This window comes from Carcharodon carcharias, chromosome 9, assembly GCF_017639515.1.
Source record: "Carcharodon carcharias isolate sCarCar2 chromosome 9, sCarCar2.pri, whole genome shotgun sequence".
Classification (NCBI taxonomy): Eukaryota; Metazoa; Chordata; class Chondrichthyes; order Lamniformes; family Lamnidae; genus Carcharodon; species Carcharodon carcharias.
This window is the reverse complement of record NC_054475.1, coordinates 51,546,519-51,568,371: the sequence shown is the minus strand read 5'-3', so window position 1 is coordinate 51,568,371 and position 21,853 is coordinate 51,546,519. Positions and strand designations below refer to the sequence as shown.

The 21,853-nt window shown below is 39.2% G+C and overlaps 1 protein-coding gene across 5 annotated transcripts in view; it reads left to right on the top strand.

Annotated features, from left to right (window-relative positions):
- The window catches only part of trim33 (tripartite motif containing 33), a 188,618-nt gene that overhangs the window by 156,227 nt on the left and 10,538 nt on the right, over positions 1-21,853 (top strand). For 3 of the 5 annotated variants that reach the window (XM_041195414.1, XM_041195410.1, XM_041195412.1), the window contains 6 exons: positions 764-839; positions 6,003-6,210; positions 7,883-8,235; positions 11,082-11,205; positions 17,087-17,161; positions 20,569-20,721. In XM_041195414.1, coding sequence (XP_041051348.1) covers positions 764-839; positions 6,003-6,210; positions 7,883-8,235; positions 11,082-11,205; positions 17,087-17,161; positions 20,569-20,721 — 989 coding nt within the window. The remainder of the gene's footprint in view (positions 1-763; positions 840-6,002; positions 6,211-7,882; positions 8,236-11,081; positions 11,206-17,086; positions 17,162-20,568; positions 20,722-21,853) is intronic. The other 2 variants (XM_041195413.1, XM_041195411.1) reach the window with 1 other exon arrangement.

Here is a 21,853-nt window from a genome sequence, read left to right as displayed (position 1 = left end):
ATTCAGTTCCACACTTGCAATCTTTACTTCCTAGTGTGGCATGGTAGTGTTGTCTTTCACTGTCATCCACAATTTTATACTCTGTTAAATGTTTTGATTCAAAAGTTCTTTCTTCTACCCAGCACTTTTGTGTGTCTAAAAGCACAGTTTAAGCAGTGGATGTTGAAAGGGTCAGCTGTCATGAGCTGTACATAGTGGGCCACAGAATAAACACAGCCTTTTATCCTTTAGGGCAATTACTTGTTTGGAAAATGAAGTAGACTGCACCAGTTACTAGGTTATAGGTGTTAAGATTAAATCCTGTTCAAGGACAACATGTGACATTTGGCTCAGTTTCAAATTAATGGCACTGATTTTTATCTACTTTAACATATGTCTTCAACAAACTTATTTTTAAGCATGCTTTCAAAGGATTTTTGTAATTCTAGAGAATTTTTCTGCCATTTCTTGGACCTACAGGGATAGTTATGAATTTATCATCAAGACATGTCCCTATATTTTGTGGTAGAACTCTTAAAGCTTGTACACAACAGCAGAACCAAGATGGAAGGATTCAGAGTTGAAGTTCACATTTGGCTAACATGATACACCATAGCCATAATCTAATGCCACTGTCATTCAATCAGACTTAAAGCCTTCGTGGAGGTGGGGTGTAGGGTGGTGGTGGTATAACTCCCTGATTCCACACTGGCTGTGCATACAGCACATTGTAGATTCAATCGATTAACATAGGCAACAACATCTAATAATATCTTTTTTTCAGTTGCAGCTTTAGCAATGGCGAACTCACACACTCCAGTTAGACCCTCAAGTACCTCTAGTACCGGTAGTAGAGGCAGGTAAGTGCTTTAAAGGTTTAAAACTTGCCAAAGCTTATTAAGGCAGGAGCTATACTGACTTTTCCAATCTGCGGTACAGCAATTTTTGAGTGTTGACAACGAAGCTGCACTGTAACTTTGGAGTCTGATCATTTTATCATATTGTCTTGCATTGCTTGGGATTAGCACAAAGTGTACTGTAGCTCCAGGTTTCCACAAAGCAACTTGCAAAAAATTTCCAAAAGTGTACTGGATCTCCTGTGAAACGTTTGAATTTTATTTTGGAATTCCTTTCACGTTACGAGGACGTAAATGTTGCTGTCCGTGTGCTCAAACGATTAAAAATTAACAACCCAGGAGCAGAACTCTGCAAGCCTAATGTTCTTTTCTTGTTGATCTGTGTATGATTAGTGGTAAAGTGCAACAACTTGTGTTGTACAGACATTGGTATCTATAGTATAACAGCAGGCTAGAAAATTGTTCAAGCCTAGTACTGTACAATACAATTTTCCTGGTTCTGGCCAAGATTCCCGTTATCCAAGCAACACAGCTTCAAAGCTCCGACTTTTCCTCTTCCTAAGGTTACAAATAATTTTTTTAGATTTTCCCAAGAGCTACGTTTTGGTTTTCAGGAGCTCTTTTTTGCTCTCTAGCTCCTTTATTAGGTAATGCAGTCATATGGTAACATTACCTTTTGTATTTGTGTTGATTTTTATAAGGTTTCCTTCTTTAAATGGATACAAATACCAAAGTGTGTATGTGTGTGTAAGAGAGAGAGAGGTGTTAAATCTTTTAACCTAGAATCTATGATTAAGATGCTTTTGTTAATTTATTATAAATAAATTTCCTGTACTTCATTTCTAAAATGAACATTTTACCCTTTTGCAATTGCACAAACTTGTCAATGCATAAAAAATTTAGGTCGAGTCCAACTTTGTCTTCACACTCTGTCTGTTTTGGCATTGCCCTGAAGGGGATCATCCCACAATTGTTAGACTTTACAACAACACTGGGAAACAATAAGCAAAACTTTTTAACATATGTTTTCGTTTATAAAGTGTGATCCTTAAATTAGGTAGAAATGAAAAAAAAATTAAGCAAGTTAGTCAGTCAAAGCGTTGGGGGGGAGGTGTTGTGTGGGCAGTGGACATCAAAAGAAGCTCAACTTACTGGGGCATTGCTCCCACAGATAAGTTCTCCAGTTAATTATGGGTATTTATTAATTTTTTTACAAAAAAAATGAAAATAACTCCTCACCTTGGAAACTCAAGTGAAGGGGAAAATAGAAGATCAACTTTAAGCTAAGGTTTTAAGCTAAGGTGAGGTTAAAGTTGCCAAAATTCTTTAATATATCTACATAAAATAAAAGTGGGTGATGTTGTGACACAGCAATTGGTAAAGGCTGAGTTGTTTAAATGCCAGAGGGAAACTTGAATAACTGTTGTAACCTATTTTTCAATTGTTATGCTTGAGATGCAGCTCTGAATTCTGTAATAAAACTACCAAGCCTGAAGAGGTTTTTATTTACAGAACTAAATTAAACATTTATTAATTTAACAAATTTAAACACATCTACAAATTACTACCATAATAACTTTTAAACAAATCCCCAAATTAATCGCTCCCAGGTAAATCTTCACCAAGGCAACAATAACCCATAGACTTTAAACAGACATCCGGCAAAGCACATTGGACCTTACAAATTCAAAATGAGGTTCCTTTGCAGACACAGTTCTCTGCTTGCATGCAAGATCTAACCAGCCTGCCTCTGACCCAGATGCACAAATTTGTTTCTGTTTATACCTAGCTTTCCCTCTAAATGTAAATTTTCCATTGTATTACTAGGTTTTTTAATTTTACCTCTCCTAACAATAATCCTTTCATTCCACCAGTTTTATTAGTAATATAAGCACATTGCTTGGTGTCTCCTAGCTAGGTGCAAGATTTCACCCATTCTTTTGAATGGTTTATTCAGCAAATGCAAATGTACTCTTTACCATCTATCCCTTACGTTTATCTAATTAATATCTCAAAACTACTATACATCAAAGCACCCAGACTAGCTGGCTTTAATCCAGTTAACACACAGACACACACCTTACTACAAGTCCAATTTAAAAATAATTTTCAGTAACATTATAGACATTAATCTCTCATGACAGTGGGAAGAGATGGGTTTAGGCAGAGGAGGAAAGAACAGGATTGACCATGAGTGGTTACAGCAGCCCGAGAGAGATGTGAAAGAGCCCCCGCCATCTGACATGCAACTGCCCCCTCAATGATGACAGTTTGGCAAACCACACCAATCCGCAAGTAGGAGAGGTAGCCTGACTGCAGATAAGAGACAAAAAGCAGCCTAACACTCATCCTCTATCCACCACAATTGGGGATAATCTGGATCTATCTGGTTTACTGCTTGTGCTTCAGTAGGGCGTTAGTGGCTTTACTTTTTGATACTGATGTGGTGCTTCAGCCCCCTTTTTGTGCTGCAGGGAGACTTGGTGGTCCTGACGGTCAGGGTCTACCCCCCCACCCCTGCCGCCACTCCGGTGCTTGGCACATGCTGCCACTCACTTTCCGGCTGCTGCTCCAATCACAGGCTGTTTTCTCATATGTTTGCTGCTGATGAGCTCACTAGTGAGATGCAATTTAGCTTATTAGCAGCAAGTGATACCCTGTGATTGGCGGTGCAGCTCCTCGCAGATTCTGTCACTTCCACGTACAGGCGTGATTTTCCTCTCATTGGTTGTCCCTGTGATCAAATTTTCCCAAGCTTTTTGGGGCTTTCGAGTGAGAATTTGCCTGCTGCCCCTGTGCATTTTGAACCCTGCCTCTTCCTCTTTCAGCCTGCACTGGAGCTAATAAAGTGGGGATATTCTGGGGACTTCTTCAAAAATCAGTCTGTGCTTAAAAAAAATTGGGAAAGTTATTAAAACACCATTTGATCTGCCACTTCTACTTTAAGACATTTTGTAGATTTCCACTAAGATTGATCAAATTTTCCTTGCCCTTGAGATGCATACTTTCATAAATGGGTTCTCAGCTGTAAAAATTCAAAATGGTTGGCTCCATCTGTAAAGTGCCTGCTCTGTTAGCTCACGTTCTGCTATTTCAAATAAAAATGATCTTGTATCTATTTGAAGCTGGAGTCACCAGGCTGTCCCAAAGCACTTTACAAGCAAAGAAATGCTTTTTGAAGTTCAGTTACTGTTTTATTACAAACGCGGCAAGCAATTTATAAATTTATTTGATCTCTGGGCGTGGACAATAGTATTAAGATTCGCCTTGAGTTACACTGGGATGATGACAGCACGTTGTCTTTATTACTACAGCCCTTCTGATGGTGCTTCCACAATGGTATTGGGTGGGAAATTCCAGGATATTGAATCAGTTTCGAAGGAATGGTGATTATGTTCCAGCGAGGATGGCGTTTCTTTAGAACGAAACTTGCATATGATGGGGTGGATTGTGGAATCTGATCTTTCAAACCGAGTGCCATGTTGCTGCACACTACAGTCACTAGATATAATTGCATTGACGTGCTTTATGTTTGTTGATGTGCAATATGAATGTTTTTTCTTGATCACAATTGGGAAGGTTGAAGAGAAGTAACATTTTTTGTTGGGATGGTAATTTGAATATGAACTTGTTCATCTGCTATATCAAAGAATGCGACTTCCTTCCGTAGCAAGCCAATCTAAGCCAAGGAGCTGAATAAAATTGCTATTGGGTTTTGTGGATAATTCTCAGTAGTTCAAGATAATTTGAAGGCAGCTGGCCCTGAGGGCTAAAAGGGTCAAAGGGCTCATCTCCCTAAGTACAGGGTGCCAATCATATAAATAAAGGGTGTCTACCCTTGATAAGCACTTGATAACTTTTTACAATAGGCATATTTTGAAAGTGTCAGCTGAATCATGACTAATTTGATCAATGAGCACTCACAGCTAATTAAGGTAGAGTAACCAGGAAAGGGTAGTGTAAATAAAGAGAACCCATTAGATTTTTAGATTCGGTTGAGCAACTCTCACCCATCTGAACAAGGGGAGCTTGATTGTCCCCTTACTGTAACAATACTTAAAGTTTAGAATCTCTACTAAAAGTTTTTGTTTATCTTTCCCTTATGAACTGTTAATGTTGCGATGAATGGTTTCACCTGCTGTAATTTGCATGTTTGTTTCTTTAGTAAATCTCTATGTAGTTTAGAACTTATATATGTGTCATGGTCTCCTGTATCACAAATTTGTGAACCACATCTCTCATGCACTCTTGGTGAAAAGGTACATTATTGAGAAGAGACCCTGGACCCCAACAATATCCGGGACATTATAATCTGCTGGAACTTGCTAAAAAAGATTCTGGAGGATGATAGCAAACAAAGGTTTGTCCCATTCTTTTGGGGCGAGTTAGACCAGAGCTTCAGCCCCATTCAGATTTGACTACCTTGACCTTAAGTTGAGAGTCAACATCTGAGAAGTAGGGCTGATCCAGGATAGTCCCAAAGGATTATAATTCACCACATTAAACTACTGCAAACAAATATTTTTTGGAAAGGTAGAATTGATATATTTCTTGTGTTTTGTGCTCCAGGTAGGATTATTAAGCTGGGGAATGAAATATTTTCCATTTTGTGTACCCAGTGTGTTCATAGAGTGCACCTAGGTCACATTTCAAACAATTAAGTGCAGAGTAAAACTGCCCCTGCTCAGTTTCAATATTGTGCCTCAGCCTAACCTCTCAAAGCATTCCCTGTTGTCTATTTCCCACACCAACCAATTATTGACTTGGCTAAGATTGCTAATTTCACATGATGCTAATTTTTTTTTAGGGGTGGGGGCTTGCAGAATAGCATTTTGTTGTGCTTCTTTCAAGTTTGTTGGAGAGTGACCAAACTCTTCCATGTAGAGCCATCACAGACAGCAGACATATGATGTTCATGCATTCACTTGAGGCAGGGTAATTTATTACTTCCTGACATTGTAATTTGGATCTGATCAGGGCAGGGAAATTTGGCTTGAACCATCCGGTTTGAGTTTAATGAAAGTCAATTTAAATATAGTGCAAGAGCTCAGTGATAGTCATATACCATTGCCAAGCATTTTGTGTTTAAAAGTATGAAATCCCATAAACCTGTGAATTTACATTAAAGTGAGCCTGAGCATACTGATTGTAAATGTTCCCTTACAGTTGCAGCTCCTCTGGCAAAGCTCAAGGTACAGAGAGGGGGATCTCAGTCTTCCGACCAGATCAAATCAAAGTGAAGCAAGAGCCGGGCACAGAGGATGACGTGTGCAGTTTCTCTGGTGCTTCTGTAAAACATGAGCATTTGGAAGATGGTCGGAGAAGTGCTTGCATGGTAAACCTGAAGTACTTGTGGTTTAATCAAATAAATCAGGTGCATTTTCAATGGTAGTCCCTTTGCTTGGATGAGAAATTAATTTGAGCCACAACTTAAAATATGTGTATTTAATACAGCTTAATTAATACATTCTAGCCACATGTCAGCAATGTTTGTAACCATAAAAGTAGCACAGAAACTGATTTTCAATTCAAGAATTTCTCTAATTTTATATAGTATCTTATAAAAGAAAAGTTGATCTATAAAACTTCTGTTGGCAGAATTTGATGCTGTTCCTATCAGTAAAGACTGAGCATCCTTGGTACTTTCAGATAGGTGGTGACATATATTTCATTGCAGTACTAGCTGGCGACTAATAGAGGATTGTATTACTCAGAAGTAAACTGAGTGAAGTGTAGGGTTGATGAGCTCTGTGTTAGTGTCACTGTAAATTGGTACTTTTGGCTCCAAGTGTAATGGGGCTGTTGGATTCATTTGAATCTTACCGCAATTACTGGGATGCCTTCTCAGACTCGGTTCCCCTCTTCAGTGCCATTTACACTACACATGCATGTATAACAGCTATGAATGCTACATATATATCATTAGTACATCATTGGGACTCTTTTTGTTAAGAATATTTTATTACTCTCCTTCCTACTATGATTTGGTTGCAAATTGGCAACACACGTGCAACCAGTAAGTTGTCTGTTCTGAAAAGTACAGCTGAATGGAAACAGTGAAAAGGAATCTAAAGGAGGAGTATATTATAAGAATGGTACAATTAGACAGGTTCAGATGATATGTACAAGCTGCTCAGGTGTTCCTTCCATCATTGGAAATTTAATCTGAACTCCTCTGAATCCGTTACACCCATGTAACATACCCCTTGGCCTATGTTCTGTATAGTACAGGACTGTACTTTCAGGATTGATTTCATTCAGATTGCTTTTCACATTGAGTTCTCAGTTTCCTAAGCACAAAAATGAATATTTTATCAGACTCCTTTTTGTTTACATGAAAGTTGTGCACAAAAGATAGAAATTCCCACAGAAACAGAGATGGGTTCAAAGTGAAGCTAACTGAAGTGTAACTTTGAGCTTTGGGTGTTGATGACTTACTGTGCTTTTACAGTGCTAGTTCTGGTACAATCATCCTTTTTCTGTAAAGGTAAAACAAATTAAAGGAGGTTATCAGAATTTAGATATTCAGCGTAAAATTGAGACATTCACACTACAGTATATTTCAGTTTTTGAAGAGAGAGCATTTTAATAATCTAAATATTTTTGGAGCTATGTAGGATAGAAGAATAAAGCCTGCAGTTTTGAAAGCAACTGTGAAATTTCAGCTTTTGCCATTATACCAAGGAGACGTTGCTGAAAATGTTTTTCAGCACTTTTAAAATCTAAAGTACAATTTTTGCACCAAAGTATTTTCCATGTGGGGACTTCTGGCGGGAAGTGGAAAACAGACCAGGTGCTTCCCTGCAAGGAGAAAGGGGAATTGCAAGTCACCTGAGACAGGCTCAGTCTTCTCAGTGGCCTTCTTGAAGTGATTGAAGCAGACACCTGGGAGCAGCTTCATTTCTAACGTGCTTGGACAAGGAATAGTGTGTGGGCTGCTGAGACACTAACTTGGGCATTGGGGTACAAGAGGAATTAAATTTCATAATGTTTGCTTGAAACATTGATTCCTGAATAATCCACATGCTAACCTCCTCCAAATTTAGATGAGCAGTCCTGAAAGCAGCTTGACGCCACCTCTTTCCAACAACTTGCACTCTGAGAGCGAGACTGATATAGAGGGTCTTCGGCAAGTCGAAAACCATGTGAAGATGGAAGCTTCCGATAAGACAGGAAGTTGCAGGCAGTTGAGTAATACCATTAATGGAAAGTCCCCAATCCGTAACTTTGCACATCGCTCGCCACGCGTTGGAGGGGACAACAGCAATAACAAGGATGAAGACCCCAATGAGGACTGGTGCGCTGTGTGTCAGAACGGAGGAGATCTACTGTGTTGTGATAAGTGTCCAAAGGTTTTCCACCTAGCATGTCATGTACCTACACTTCTCAACTTTCCCAGGTAAGTCTGTCTTATCCTTAACATTAGATTAGTAACAGCAAATTTAGGATTTATTTCTTCTGAAAGGCACAGTGAGCAGCAATGAGTTATCATGTGGAAGTTACTGTTCTGCCTGTCTTTCATTATACCTTTTCAATATTTGAATTCATGCCAAATTAAACTATAGCTGCTAAATGGATTTTACTCCATTGTACACTGTTCTAAATTTAGCTGCATGATGCATGGATCTGTAATCAATTTCAGTGCTTCATGATGCATATAAACCTCCCAAATAAATAAATGGTGTTGGATGCACATAACTGGATATCTAAATGTCATGTCAGTGACCTGTGTCATAAAATGTATTAGCAGGTTTATTGAATATGATTTCCTTTTCTCCTTAAACAGGAGCACCAATTAAGTACCAGCACCCTGAGGAAGCATACTTCAGCTTATGCTCCCTCAGTGTGATTGATTTGAGCCATCTCAACCAAGGGGAAACCCTGTCAGTCTTCAATGCATTGAGTTCAGTTCCTGTATCTGGAAACGCCATGTAATGTATCATGATGCAGGAAAGTTTGCACTTTTCAAATTCTGTTTAAAAAAAAAAGTAACCTTTATTACTCTAGACAGCATTCAAGACAACCCCAGGTCATAATCAGGTGATGTATGTTTCTATATCATAACATAAGAAATAGGAGCAGGAGTAGCCCATTTGGCCCCTCAAGCCTGCCCCGTCATTCAATAAGATCCTGGCTGATCTGGCCCAGGCCTCAACTCCTCATTTTATGCCAGCTCCTCCTAGCCCCCAACTCCCTGACATTTCAAAAATCTACCTACCTCTTTAAATACTTTCAATGATCTAGCCTCCGCAACTCTCTGGGGTAGAGAATTCCAGACATTCACTACCCTCTGAGAAAAGAAATTCCTTCGCTTCTCAGTTTTAAATGAGTGTCCCCTTATTCTGTAACTATGTCCCCTAGTTCGAGATTCCTCGACCAGCGGAAACATCTTCTCATCCTGTCAAGCCCCCTCAGAATCTTGTACGTTTCAATAAGGTCACCCTTCATTCTTCTAAACTCTAATTGAATAAAGGTTTAGCCATTCTTGATAAGTCAACCCCTTCATCCCAGGAATCAGCCTAGTGAATCTCTTTTGAACTGCCTCCAATGCCAGTATCTCCTTTCTTAAAAACTGGGCCAAAACTGTACACAATGCTCCAGGTGCGGCTTCACCATCACCCTGTACAGTTGTAATAAGACTTCCCAATTTTTAAACTCCAATCCCCTAGCAATACAGGCCAAAATTCCATTTGCCTCCTTAATTACTTGCTACACATGTATGCTAACTTTTTGTGTTTCGTGCACAAGAACACCCAGATCCCCCTGTGCTGCACTTTTTTGGAGTCTGTCTCCATTTAAATAATAGCCTGCCTTTTGATTCTTCCTACCAAAGTGCATGAACTCACACTTGCCTACATTAAACTCCATCTGCCAAGTTTTTGCCCACTCGCTCAACCGATCTATACCCCCTTGCAGATTCCTTATGTCCATATCACAACATGCCTTCCCACCTATTTTTGTGTTGTCAGCAAATTTGGATGCATTACATTCTGCCCCTCCTCCAAGTCATTAATATAGATAGTAAATAATTGAGGGCCTGGGACTAATCGATGTGGCACTCTACTAGTTACATCTTTCCAACCTAAAAAAGACCCATTAATCCCGACTCTTTCTTCTGTTAACCAATCTTCAATCCATGCTAATATTGCCAACTCTGCTAACGTATAAAATCAGTACAGAAACAGACCGCTATGCACTTGGTATAGGTTTAACAGCATCGTGAAGAGGAAATTAGAATCTGGACACAGTTGTGATGTGCACAAACATTACACATTTCTACTGTTCAAAAGGCAGTTGGAGAAGTAATAGCAAAGTCAAAATAAGTAGAAGTATAAAGAAAAGGCAAGTTCAAATGTGGATCAAAAGTGAGAAGTGAAGCAAAATGGGAAACCTTAAGAAAAAGCAGGAGGAAGATAAAATATAGAAATGAAAAATGTGTAGACAACTGTCAGAAAAAACAAAACCAAAATTATATAGGGCTAAAAATTGGAGGTAGATAAAATGAAGTTTCTGAATTACTCAGCCCTGCACAGTAAAGTACTCCTAATCGGAAACTCAGCTGTATTGGTTATATAAATACTGTGGCTACAAAGAGCAAGTCAAGGGCTTAGGAATCCTGCGGCAACTAACTCACCTGACTCCCCAAAACCTGTCCACCATCTACAAGGCACAAGTTAGGAGTATGATGGAATATTTTCCACTTGCCTGGGATGAGTGCAGCTGCAATAACACTCAAGAAGCTTGACACCATCCAGGACAAAACAGCCTGCTTCATTGGCACCCCATCCACAAACATTCATTCCTTCCACCACCAAAGAACAGTGGCAGCAGTGTGTACTCTTCTCTCCCCCCCCCCTCCACCCACCAAAGCCACTCACCACCCTGACTTGGAAATGTATCTATGTTCCTTCACTGCAACTGGGTCAAAATCCTGGAATTCCCTCCCTAACAACTCTGTGGGTGTACCTACACCACATGGACTGCAGTGATTAAGAAGGCAGCTCACCGCCACCCACCTCAAGGACAATTAGGGATGGGCAATAAATGCTGGCCGAACCAGTGACCCGCTCATCCCATGAATGAATAAAAAAAATACTTTTGAACCTGTGGTTAATTCAGCTGTTTAGTGAAGGTGGCAGATATTAGTGATATCTATTACAGCTATTGATGTGCACACTTTCCGATTTACAAAGAATATTTAATGATTAAAACTATTTTGACCCCCTCTTCTTGTACCTACTTAAGTGGGGAGTGGATCTGCACATTTTGCCGGGACCTGTCCAAACCAGAAGTAGAGTATGACTGTGACAATCTGCATCATATAAAAAAAGGAAAAACTGGACCAAGCCTGGCCCCAGTTGACCAAAGGGTGAGCTCCATTTATTTATGAAGAAATGTTTACTCTATATAAAGAAAAATTAGAGCTGTTTCTTATTTCTCCTTTATTCCAATGGTTTATGTTGTAGCAATATGATGATGGTAAGAATGAATAGAAGTAGTGGGATTAACTATGATTGTTCTTTTGAAGTTTTATGAAATCTCTGACAAAGTTTTATGTGAAGTATTTCTAGTTATAAATCACAGGAATCTTGAGTGGAATATACAACTGGATAAGAATTGAAAGGAAAGCAAAAAGTACTTAGGATGTATTGGCTGTCAGTGGGGGAGGGGGCAGTTCTTTTGGGGAGTGCGCTGGGAGTTGGTACTTGGACCCTGTTGCTTGTAGTCTACATCAGACCCTAATATGGAAAACAAATATCTTTTTCAAAGCTCTGGCTGTTAAATTAGAGGGGGTAGTGGAGACAGATGAACATATGAATTAGGAGCAGGAGTAGGCCACTCTGCCCCTCGAACCTGCTCCACCATTCAATAAGATCATGGCTGATCTGAATGTAACCTCAACCCCACATTCCTACCTACCCCTGATAACCTTTCACCCGCTTATTAATCAAGAATCTATCTGGCTCTGCCTTAAAAAAAAAATCAAAGACTCTGCTTCCATCGCCTTCTAAGGAAGGGAGTTCCAATGGCGCTCAACACTCAGAAGAAATTTCTCCTCATCTCTGTCTTAAATAAGCAATCCCTTATTTTTTAAACAGGACACCCCCCCCCCCCCCAACGGTTCTAGATTCTCCCACAAGAGGAAACATCCTCTCCACATCCATCCTGTCAAGACCCATCAGGACCTTAAAGGTTTCGATCAACTCTCCTCTTACTCTTCTGAACTCCATTAGATACAAGCCTAACCTGTCCAGCCTTTCCTCATAGGACAGCCTGCCGATTCCTGGTATTATTCTAGTAAACCTTCTCTGACTTGCTAACACATTCACATCTTTATTTAAATAAGGAGACCAGTTCTGTACACAGTACTCCAAATGTGGACTCACCAATGCCCTGTACAACTGAAGCATAACCTCCCTACTTTTGTAATCAGTTCCCCTCACAATAAATGATAACATTCTATTAGCTTTCCTAATTACCTGCTGTACCTGCATACTAACCTTTTGTGATTCATGCACCCAGATCCCTCTGAATCTGAGCTCTGCAATCTTTCACCATTTAGATAATTAGATTTTTTATTCTTTCTGCCAAAATAAATATTTCACATTGGCCCACATTATACTTCATTTGCCAGATCTTTGCCCATTCACTTAACATATATATGCCACTTTGTAGCCTCCTTATGTCATCTTCACAATTTACTTTCCTACCTATCTTTGTGTCATCAGCAAATTTAGCCACCATTCCCTCGGTCCCTTCAGCCAAGTCCATTTATATAAATTGTAAAAAGTTCAGGCCCCAGCACTGATCCCTGTGGCACACTACTCTTTACATCTTGCCAACTTGAAAAAGACCCATTTATGCCAACTTTCTGCTTCCTGTTAGCCAGCCAATCTTCTATCCATGCCAATATGTTACCCCCTACATGATAAGCTTTTATTTTCTGCAATAACCTTTGATGTGGCATTTTATCAAATGCCTTCTGGAAATCTAAGTGCAGTGCATCCACCAGTTCCCCTTTATCCACAGCACATGTGACTCCTTCAAAGAACTCCAGTAAATTGATTTTCCCTTTGACAAAACCATGTTGACTCTGCCTGATTGCCTTGAATTTTTCAAAGTGCCCTGCGATAACATCTTTAATAGCTTCTAACATTTTCCCTATGACAGATGTTAGGCTAACTGGCCTATAGTTTCCTGCTTTCTGTCTCTCTACCCTTTTGAATAAAGGAGTTATATTTGCTATTTTCCAATCTAATAGAACCTTCCCTGAATCTGGGGTATTTTGGAAAATTAAAACTAGCGCATCAGCTGTCACACTTGCCACTTCTTTTAAGACCTTAGGGTGAAGTCCATCTGCACCTGGGGATTTGTCAGCCCACAGCCCCAACAATTTTCTCATACCACTTCCCTGGTTATTGTAATTTCCCCCAGTTCCTTCCTTCCCCTTGCGTTTCCTGATTTACAGCTATTTTTGGGATGTTACTTGTGTCCTCTATAGTGAAGATCGAAGCAAAATACTTGTTTAATTCATCCATCACCTTTCTACTTTCCATTATCAATTCCCCAGATGCACACTTTATAGGACCAACACTCAGTTTGTTAACTTTTCTTATTTAAATATCTATAAAAACTCTCACTATCTTTTTATATTACTAGCTAGCTTCCTCCATACTCTAATTTTCCCTCCTTATTAATCTTTTTGTCATTCTTTGCTGTTACTTTATATTCTTTCCAATCTTCTGACCTGCCACCTGTCTTTGCATAATTATATGCTTTGTCTTTAAGTTTGATACTTTCTTTATTTTTGTTAACCACGGATGGTGGACCTGCCCCTTGGAAATTTTCTTACTCATTGTAATGTGTACATTCTGCAATATCCCTTTAAATGTCTGCCACTGAGCTTCTATTGACATATCCCTTAACCTCATTTGCTAGTTCACTTTAACTAGTTTTGCTTTCAGGCCCTCACTTGTTTCTCCCTCAAAACAAATGTAAAATTCAATCATATTATCATCGCTGCTACCTAGCGGTGCCTTCACTAGAAGGTTATCATTTAATCTTATCTTGTTGCTCAGTACCAGGTCTAATGTATCCTGCTCTCCGGTTGACTCCTGAATATGCAGTTCTAAGATACTATACCGAAAATATTCTATGAACTCATCATCCAAGCTACGTTTGCCCAACTGATTTTTCCAGTTTATATGTAAATTAAAATCCCCCATGATTGTTGCTGTACCTTTCCAACAAGCTCTCATTACCTCTTTTATACTTTGTCCTACTGTGTAGTTAGAATTAGGAGGCCTGTACACCACTCGCACAAGTGACTTGTCGTCTTCATTCCCCTTCTCAACCCAAACCACTTCTACATCCTGGTTTCCTGAACTTAGGCCACCCCTCTCTAATATGCTAACACCATCATTAATTAACAGAGCCACTCCTCCACCTTTTCCTAACTCCCTCTCCTTCCTAAATGTCACGTACCCTTCAATATTCAGGTCCCAATCTATGTCATCCTGTAGCCATGCCTCTGTAATGGCTGTCAGATCATATTTATTTCTAGTTGAACTTTCAGTTCATCTGTTTTGTTTCGAATGCTACATACGTTTTGATAGAGCCTTTAGCTTTGTCCTGTTATTTTTGTAGAGTCTAGCCTTATCTGCTGATTTACTCTTAAAATTGTTCTCTCTGTCCCTTTCTGTCGCAGTCTAATATTTCCCATATTAATACCTGTCTCTCTTGCCTTGCCTCTACTTTTTGGTTTACCACATCTCCCCAAATTTGATCCCTTGCCCCAGCTATTCACCTTAAAACCCTCCCTGGCTAGGCAACTCGCAGGGACACCAGCCCCAGCAAGGTTCAGATGTAGACCATCCCAACGGTACCGATCCCACTATCCCCAATACTAGTCCCATAAACCGGAACCACCTTCTCGCACACCAGTCTTTGAGGCATGCATTCATTTCTCTAATCTTATTTGTCCTGTGCCAATTTGCACATGGTTCAGGTAATAATCCAGAAATTATCACCTTTGAGATTCTACTTCTTAATTTGGTGCCTAACTCATACTGATGCAGAGCTTCCTTCCTCATCTAGCCTATGTTGTTGGTACCTACAAGATCCAAGACCACTGGATCCTCTCTCCCCACTGCCCCCCTTCAGCTACAAGTTCCCCTCCAACCAAGAGCAGATGTCCTGAACCCTGGCACCGGGCAGGCAGCAAAGCCATCTGGACACCCTCTCTTTGCTAGAGAGAACTGAGATACTCCTAAAGCTTTGCAAAAGAATTTGAAGCACTTGCAAAATTAGGTGGTTGACCTTCAAATAAAATGTATCAATGAGAACTATAGGCGGTGCACGTTGGTTGAAAAAAATAAACAGATAACAAATTGAATAGAAAAGTAATAGTAACAGGCAGAGTCATGGGGTGAAGCGGAGAAGAATGGGCTTGTAATTTACAGTGTCTGTATTTGTTTAGGGGACTGGTCAGAGCTGTAGAGTATAGATCTAGAAATTATGCTGAGACTTTACAAGCATTGCTAATAACACATGTCACGGAACCCTTTTTCTAATATTACTGTGGGATACTTTAAAGCAGGTGTGTGTGTGTATGTGTATGGTTGTGAATGGGGCTATTTTAATTAAACTAGAGACAATTAGACTGCAAGGTTTAGCTGGCCAAAAGAATTTAGATGTAAAATGGGCATTTGAAATGTAAATGAGTAAGAGGGTGAGGTCTCAGCAGAGACGGTGTGAATGAAATTTGCATTTTTAGAGAAGTGGTGTTTAATTTTCAAAGGGACATGGAAAATGTTTACAACTGGCAAGATGAATAAGGCGGGGTTATTACGTTGATTTTTCCCATAATGAGAACATGAAAGATTTTTATATTCTGGGAAAAGTAACTTCTAAAGACAAGTTGAAACAATGGAATTTACAGATCAAAACGGAGAAATATATTTAAAGAAGGATAGAAGGCTTTGTGAAATCTTGGAAGGTGTCTGTGTGAAACAGACTTGGAGAAAAGCTTCTAGCTACTCTGAAGAAGTTTTGCTGTTCCAGTAACCAAAGTTGTGTCAAAAGCCTTTGGAAGTCCATTGTCCAGTGGATGCTTGTGGTAATGTTGCTGGATGACTTTATAAATATGGAATCTATTTGGACTGTTGCCTTAAAGGGGACGTGTAGTTGGCAGTCCGGTTAAGTAGAAATTTTGGGTACTGTTATAACTGGGTAACTGATCTTGTGTGTCTTTTAAGTTTTTTCTTCTTTTTGTTAATACATGTTTTAATTTAATCTTCAAAATCTCTAAAGGTGGTCATAGACCCAGTACTTATGACTTCAGTGCAGAAGCCTCCTTGTAATAAATACAAATTGCAAAATCGTTGTGTTAGTGTGGCCAAGCTTCCCTTGTAGATTTGGTCAGCCTGGCAAATAACACCTGCCATATCATGTACACATGAAATGTTGTGTTTAGAACTGGTTGCCATGTCGCAAAAAGCTTACAGATATTGATAGGGATAAAGAGAAATGCAACAAGGCTAAGTGTAATATGCAATGAGGAAAAGTTAGAGCAGTTGAAACCCCTGCTGCCCTGAAAGAAAATGCTTGAGGGACAACCTCTCGGTAGTATATCAAACTCGAAGTAGCACAATAAGGTAAGCTAAATGGAATATCATGTTAAAGCATGTTATGAAAGTCAGACTATGTCATTTAAGTTAATGGAAAGCAAATTAAAAATGGATATTGTAAGAATTAATTTGATTGTAAATTTTTTGGAGTAATCTGCCATTTAGTTTGGAACAAAGATGTTAAAAAATGCTACAAGATGCTAACATTTCAAGTTGGGGTTCAAACCTGGGCCATGTGACTGCTTCTCGTCCTGAACTTTTGTTGCATGCATACCTCCATACCCTATGACATGTTAGTTTGTTACGTGGGATTTGTAGTGAATCAAGGGATATGGGAATAGGGCAGGAAAGGAGTTGAGGTAGAAGATCATCCATGATCTTATTGAACAGCTGAGAAGGCTTGAGGGGCCAATTGATTTTTGCCAGCTCTTGTTTGTTCTTATTGTTTTTGGATTTGAAATAGTTGGATATAACTAGTCAAATTTCTTGAATATTTCAAAAGCAAACTGAATATCCTAAAATTCGATCTCAACCTGTTGTCTATATGACATATAGACTAGTCTCAAACTCAGTTTTGCAGTTTTATTAACTAGTGTTTTGTTCACTTTGTTTTTTTAATAGAAGTGTGAACGTCTCCTGTTATATCTATATTGTCATGAAATGAGCATCGCATTCCAAGAACCTGTTCCTTCCTCTGTAAGTGTCTCCTGTTTGGAGCTGTGTCCAGTTTCTGAAACGCTTTTATATTTTAAACCTTTAATACCTCATACATTAAAAGAGCTATTGCAACATGAATGCAATTTGAAAGCAGTTAGTTTGCGCCTCATGTGTCAGATCTGTTTTGTATGTGTGTTATAGTCCAGAAGCCAGTTGGTAAAAAATCTAACTAGAACTAATGGGTGGGATTTTCCAGCCTGACACTGGCAGGCATTGTCGGGGGTAGGATAGGAAAATTTGAATAACTGTTGACTTTTAACAGTTCTCCAAATGTTCCTGTCCCACCTGCAATGATGCCTGTCGGGGCTGGAAAATCCCACCCAATCTTTACATACTAAGTATTTATTTACACAGTTACAGGTTACAAGCAAGTACTTCCAAATCCAACAGCCATAAATCTGTGTCCATTTATAGGGCCACAAGTGAAATCCTACTTGATGTCCATTAAATGCTTCCAATTAAACATGCTATGATTTGCAACATGTCGTGGCTTAATATAAACATGGTTTATTTTCATCATTTAACTCCGGACAGGTGCAAAGGTGTATTAAGGAGATGCTTCTGCATTTTCTACCACACTCTGTGCCTAGCTTTGGCGCCTACTTAAACATGCACTCTCACAAGCCTGGATTCTGACTTATGCTGCTTACATATCCACCCTCGTGCATAGATTTGTAGTCCTGCACATAAATCCATGTTCACATGTCCAGGTTCTGGCACCTGCCTACATATCGACCCTCTGTCTGGATTCTGAGAGACATTTCCAAGGTAGAGACACATGGAAATATTGTGACGATGATGTAATTAAAGGGATTTTGGTGTAGCTGACTACGTTTTAGGTCACAATTTCACCTCTTTACTTCTCCTGTGGGTGGCATCTTGTGCTGAGGTTCTAATAGATACTGGCACCCATCACTTTACCCCCCTGTGTCGCCTTTCTTCGTTGTGAAACTACATGGGGAGATTCAACAGACTGTTTAACTCGGGATGGGATATTGCAGTTGATCCAACTCTACCCAGCTACGTGTACTTTCCAGCAGGGGTTATTAAAACGGAATTGGGAAAATATCTTCTCAGCCCGAGAGCATGTAACATGGTCCATTTACTCATTAGGTATTCAGATTTCCTAGTACCAAGTTATTTGCATGTGTTGGTTCTTCTCACCATATTCATCATGTGATCTCTTAGAATACTTGTAAACTGAGGACACTTGTCAAGAGTGATTGTAGTAAACTCCTACCAGTACAAATACCTTTGAAATGTGAATTCATTTCTCTTCCCTTCCCAGCGCCCAAAATTGCATTCCTTTAGCGCATTATTTTCCTTGAAATACTCATTCATTTCTCCATTATGAAACCCATAAGAAATGAATTATTTGTATGGCACATGTATTTCATTTTCCACTGTTGCATTAGAACTGTTATTCAAGTAACTGGGGCAGCATTGTTCGGAGGAATGACTTTTTATATATATTTATCAAGGAGGCCAAGACAGAATAAGTTTAGTACTTATGTATAGCCACAATAATAATAATTACTCAAGTAGAACCAGTTTGTGTTTTCATGGATTATTAGTTGCAATTCAATCTTCACCGAAGTCCCTACAGCTGAAGCTCAATTGTACCTCTCTGAACTGTACCTTTCCCAAAGTGGTTTTATGTTGATGTGTTGGCAACATACTTGTACTGCTGCCAATACCCACTAATATAAGCTTTCTATCAGCAACGCTATTATGAATGATTTAATTAACATTCTGCTTGGCCTTTGGGTAATGACTCTTAGTCCCTTTCATCTCTTATCTTCTACATTGAATAACAACTTGTTCTCAAATGTTTACAGTCTTCATCTACCCCATAAATTAGGAATGCTCTGAGGTTTATTACCCTCTTATGCTGTGTCAGCCCTGGCTCAGTTGGTAGCATTATTGTCTGAGTCAAAATGTGGGATCGAGTGCTACTCCAGAGACTTGAGTGGAACAATTTGTGCTGACGCTCCAGCCCTGCATTAACGGAGGCTGTGCAGTCTTTTGGATGAGAGTTTAAACTGAGACCATCTACCCTTTCGGGTGTTTAAAAGATCCTACGGCATTTTGAAGATGAAGAGGGAGTTATCATTGGTGTCCTGGCTGATATTTACCCTCAGTGAACTTCACAAAGATTATCTGGTCATTACCACACTGCTATTTGTGGGAGATCACTGCTTAAAAATTAGTTGCTGCATTTCCCACGTTTCAACTAACTAGACTTCATTAGTACTCCCATTGGCTACACAGGATGTCCAGTAGTCATGAAAGGTACTGTTTATTACAGAGGGATTTTTTCATCCCTAAACATATTCCATAAACCTCTTTCTTGTAAAATACCCTGTTACTGTATATTTATGGCCACTTCCATTGACCTGGCCTGGATCATTGATGTAGCCATCTTAGAATGGTTGCAACACTGATGGAGGCTATTTAGCCCAACATGTCCCTTCAAACCTTCTGCAAGAGCAAGTCCTATGTTTTTCCCATTGCCATGCAAATTTTTTCTCTTCAGAAATTATCCAGTCTCCTTTTCGGTATCATGACTGAATCTGTCTGTTTTCACAGTCTCAAACTATGCATTCCAGATCCACTGCCTAAACAGGCTTTTTCATCACGTCAACTCTGATTCTTTTGCCACCCACCTTAAATCAGTTTCTCTAAATCTACCCATGCCTAGAACCCTCATGATTTTTAATATTTTTTCAAATCTCCCCTCAACTTTCCCTCCTTTTGGGAGAACAGCATCAGCTACTCCAATCTATCCTCCTAACTGAAATTCCCCATTCCTAAAACCATTCTCATAAATTTTTTTTTTTGCATCCTTTCTAATGCCGGCATGGTTTTGCCCCATCCTATTTCTGTTACCTCCTGTAGATCTACACTCACCCCCAACTGAAATTGTGCTTCTCTGAATTTCACCTCTCTTCTACGTCCCTTCCTTTCCTCTACCATTGTCAACCTTGACCTGCCTAAGCCTTGTACTCTGGAATTTTCTCCTTAAACCTTTCTGTGCTTCCACCAGCACCTCCTTCTTTGACTTCCTTAAACTCCGTCTTTCACCAATCATTTGGTCACCACTTCTGAAATCATCTTTTAATAATTCTAAGCTTCCTTGGGATGCTTTTCTATGTTAAAGCCACAAGATAAGTGCATGCTAATTTTTTTTTCCTTGCATCACTTATTAAAAATTAAAACAGCATTTATATCAGCTAGCAATAAAGTACAACCATTTAATTTTTTTTTTAACTGCATTCCCATCCTCCATATCCTGTTATGGTGTTGTGCACAGTAATTGGCACTTGGACTACAGATATAGCTGAAATATCCATCAAGTGGAATCAAGCTACCTTTTTTCCTCCTAGGTTCCTGATTACTACAGAATTATTAAGAATCCAATGGATTTATCCAGAGTGAAAATGAAATTGCAGAAAAAACACTCTCAACATTACCAAACACCAGAGAACTTTGTGGCTGACATTAGGCTCATTTTTAAGAACTGTGAAAAGTTCAATGAAGTAAGTATAACTTATGAAATTTGTATGTTTCAAATACACCAAAACTTCATGTTCTGTTACCTGTTTCTTTAGCGGTGTTGTTTTGCAATCTATATTAAGTGTTTATTTCCCACGCTGCTTTAAACAAGCCCAGTTTCAAACTGAGTTTAATTTGAATTTCATTCGGAAACAAGATGTGAAATATAGTCAGCATGCACAACCAACCTTTATTGGACTCTTTGAATAAGCTACAAACGTAGACAAGACTAATGTAGCAAACGAAGCACACGGAAACACAAGTAGATTCAGGGCTAAGGTGAGCGCATGTGGAGTCCGGACAAGTAGCAGAATGAATAGCAATCTGGCTAGAAAACAAAAAAATGGGTTAAAGGCTACTCACACTGGCACAATGTGGGAAGTGGTGTTCCACAGGAATCAGGGGCCACTTCACTATTTACACAAATGATTTGGAATCAGAAGTATCCAAATTTGCACATAGCACCAAATTGAGAGGTAAGATTAATACTGAGGAATGCAGTGACAAAATACGAGAAGGTATTAATAAACTTGCAGAATGGATGTGTAGATGCCAAATTAATTTCAGTATAGGTATGTCTGAGTTGATACATTTTGGTAGGAAGAATAAGGAGGCCAGCTACAGCATGGAAAATTAGAGTTTTAAAACATCATTAAAAGTAACCAGAGAAAGAGCAAAGGACTGTGGCTTATTTCTCATAGGAATAGAATTCAAAAGCACAAAAGTTATGTTAAACTTACACACAACCTTGGTTAGACCATACTTAGAGTTCTGTGCTCAGATTTGGTCTCCATATCACAAAAAGTATGTAAAAGCAATGGAGAAAAATATGTCCGAGGATGACAGGGTTCTTTGAGATTCTATGTAATTAAAGTATAAATTCATTATTTACTGAATTTGTGAATAGGAAAACTAAGGTGTTAATTGTTTATTAAAATCGCCAAAATTATTTATTTACATTTATTGAATCTTAAAATGATTATAACACAGAAGGGTGTCATTCAGCCAGTAGTGTCTCTGCCAGCTGTCCAAGGTCAACTCAGCTATTGCCACTCTCCCTTCCTTACACCGTAGCCATGCAAATCTTCAGGTGCTTATCCAAATCCCTTTGAAATT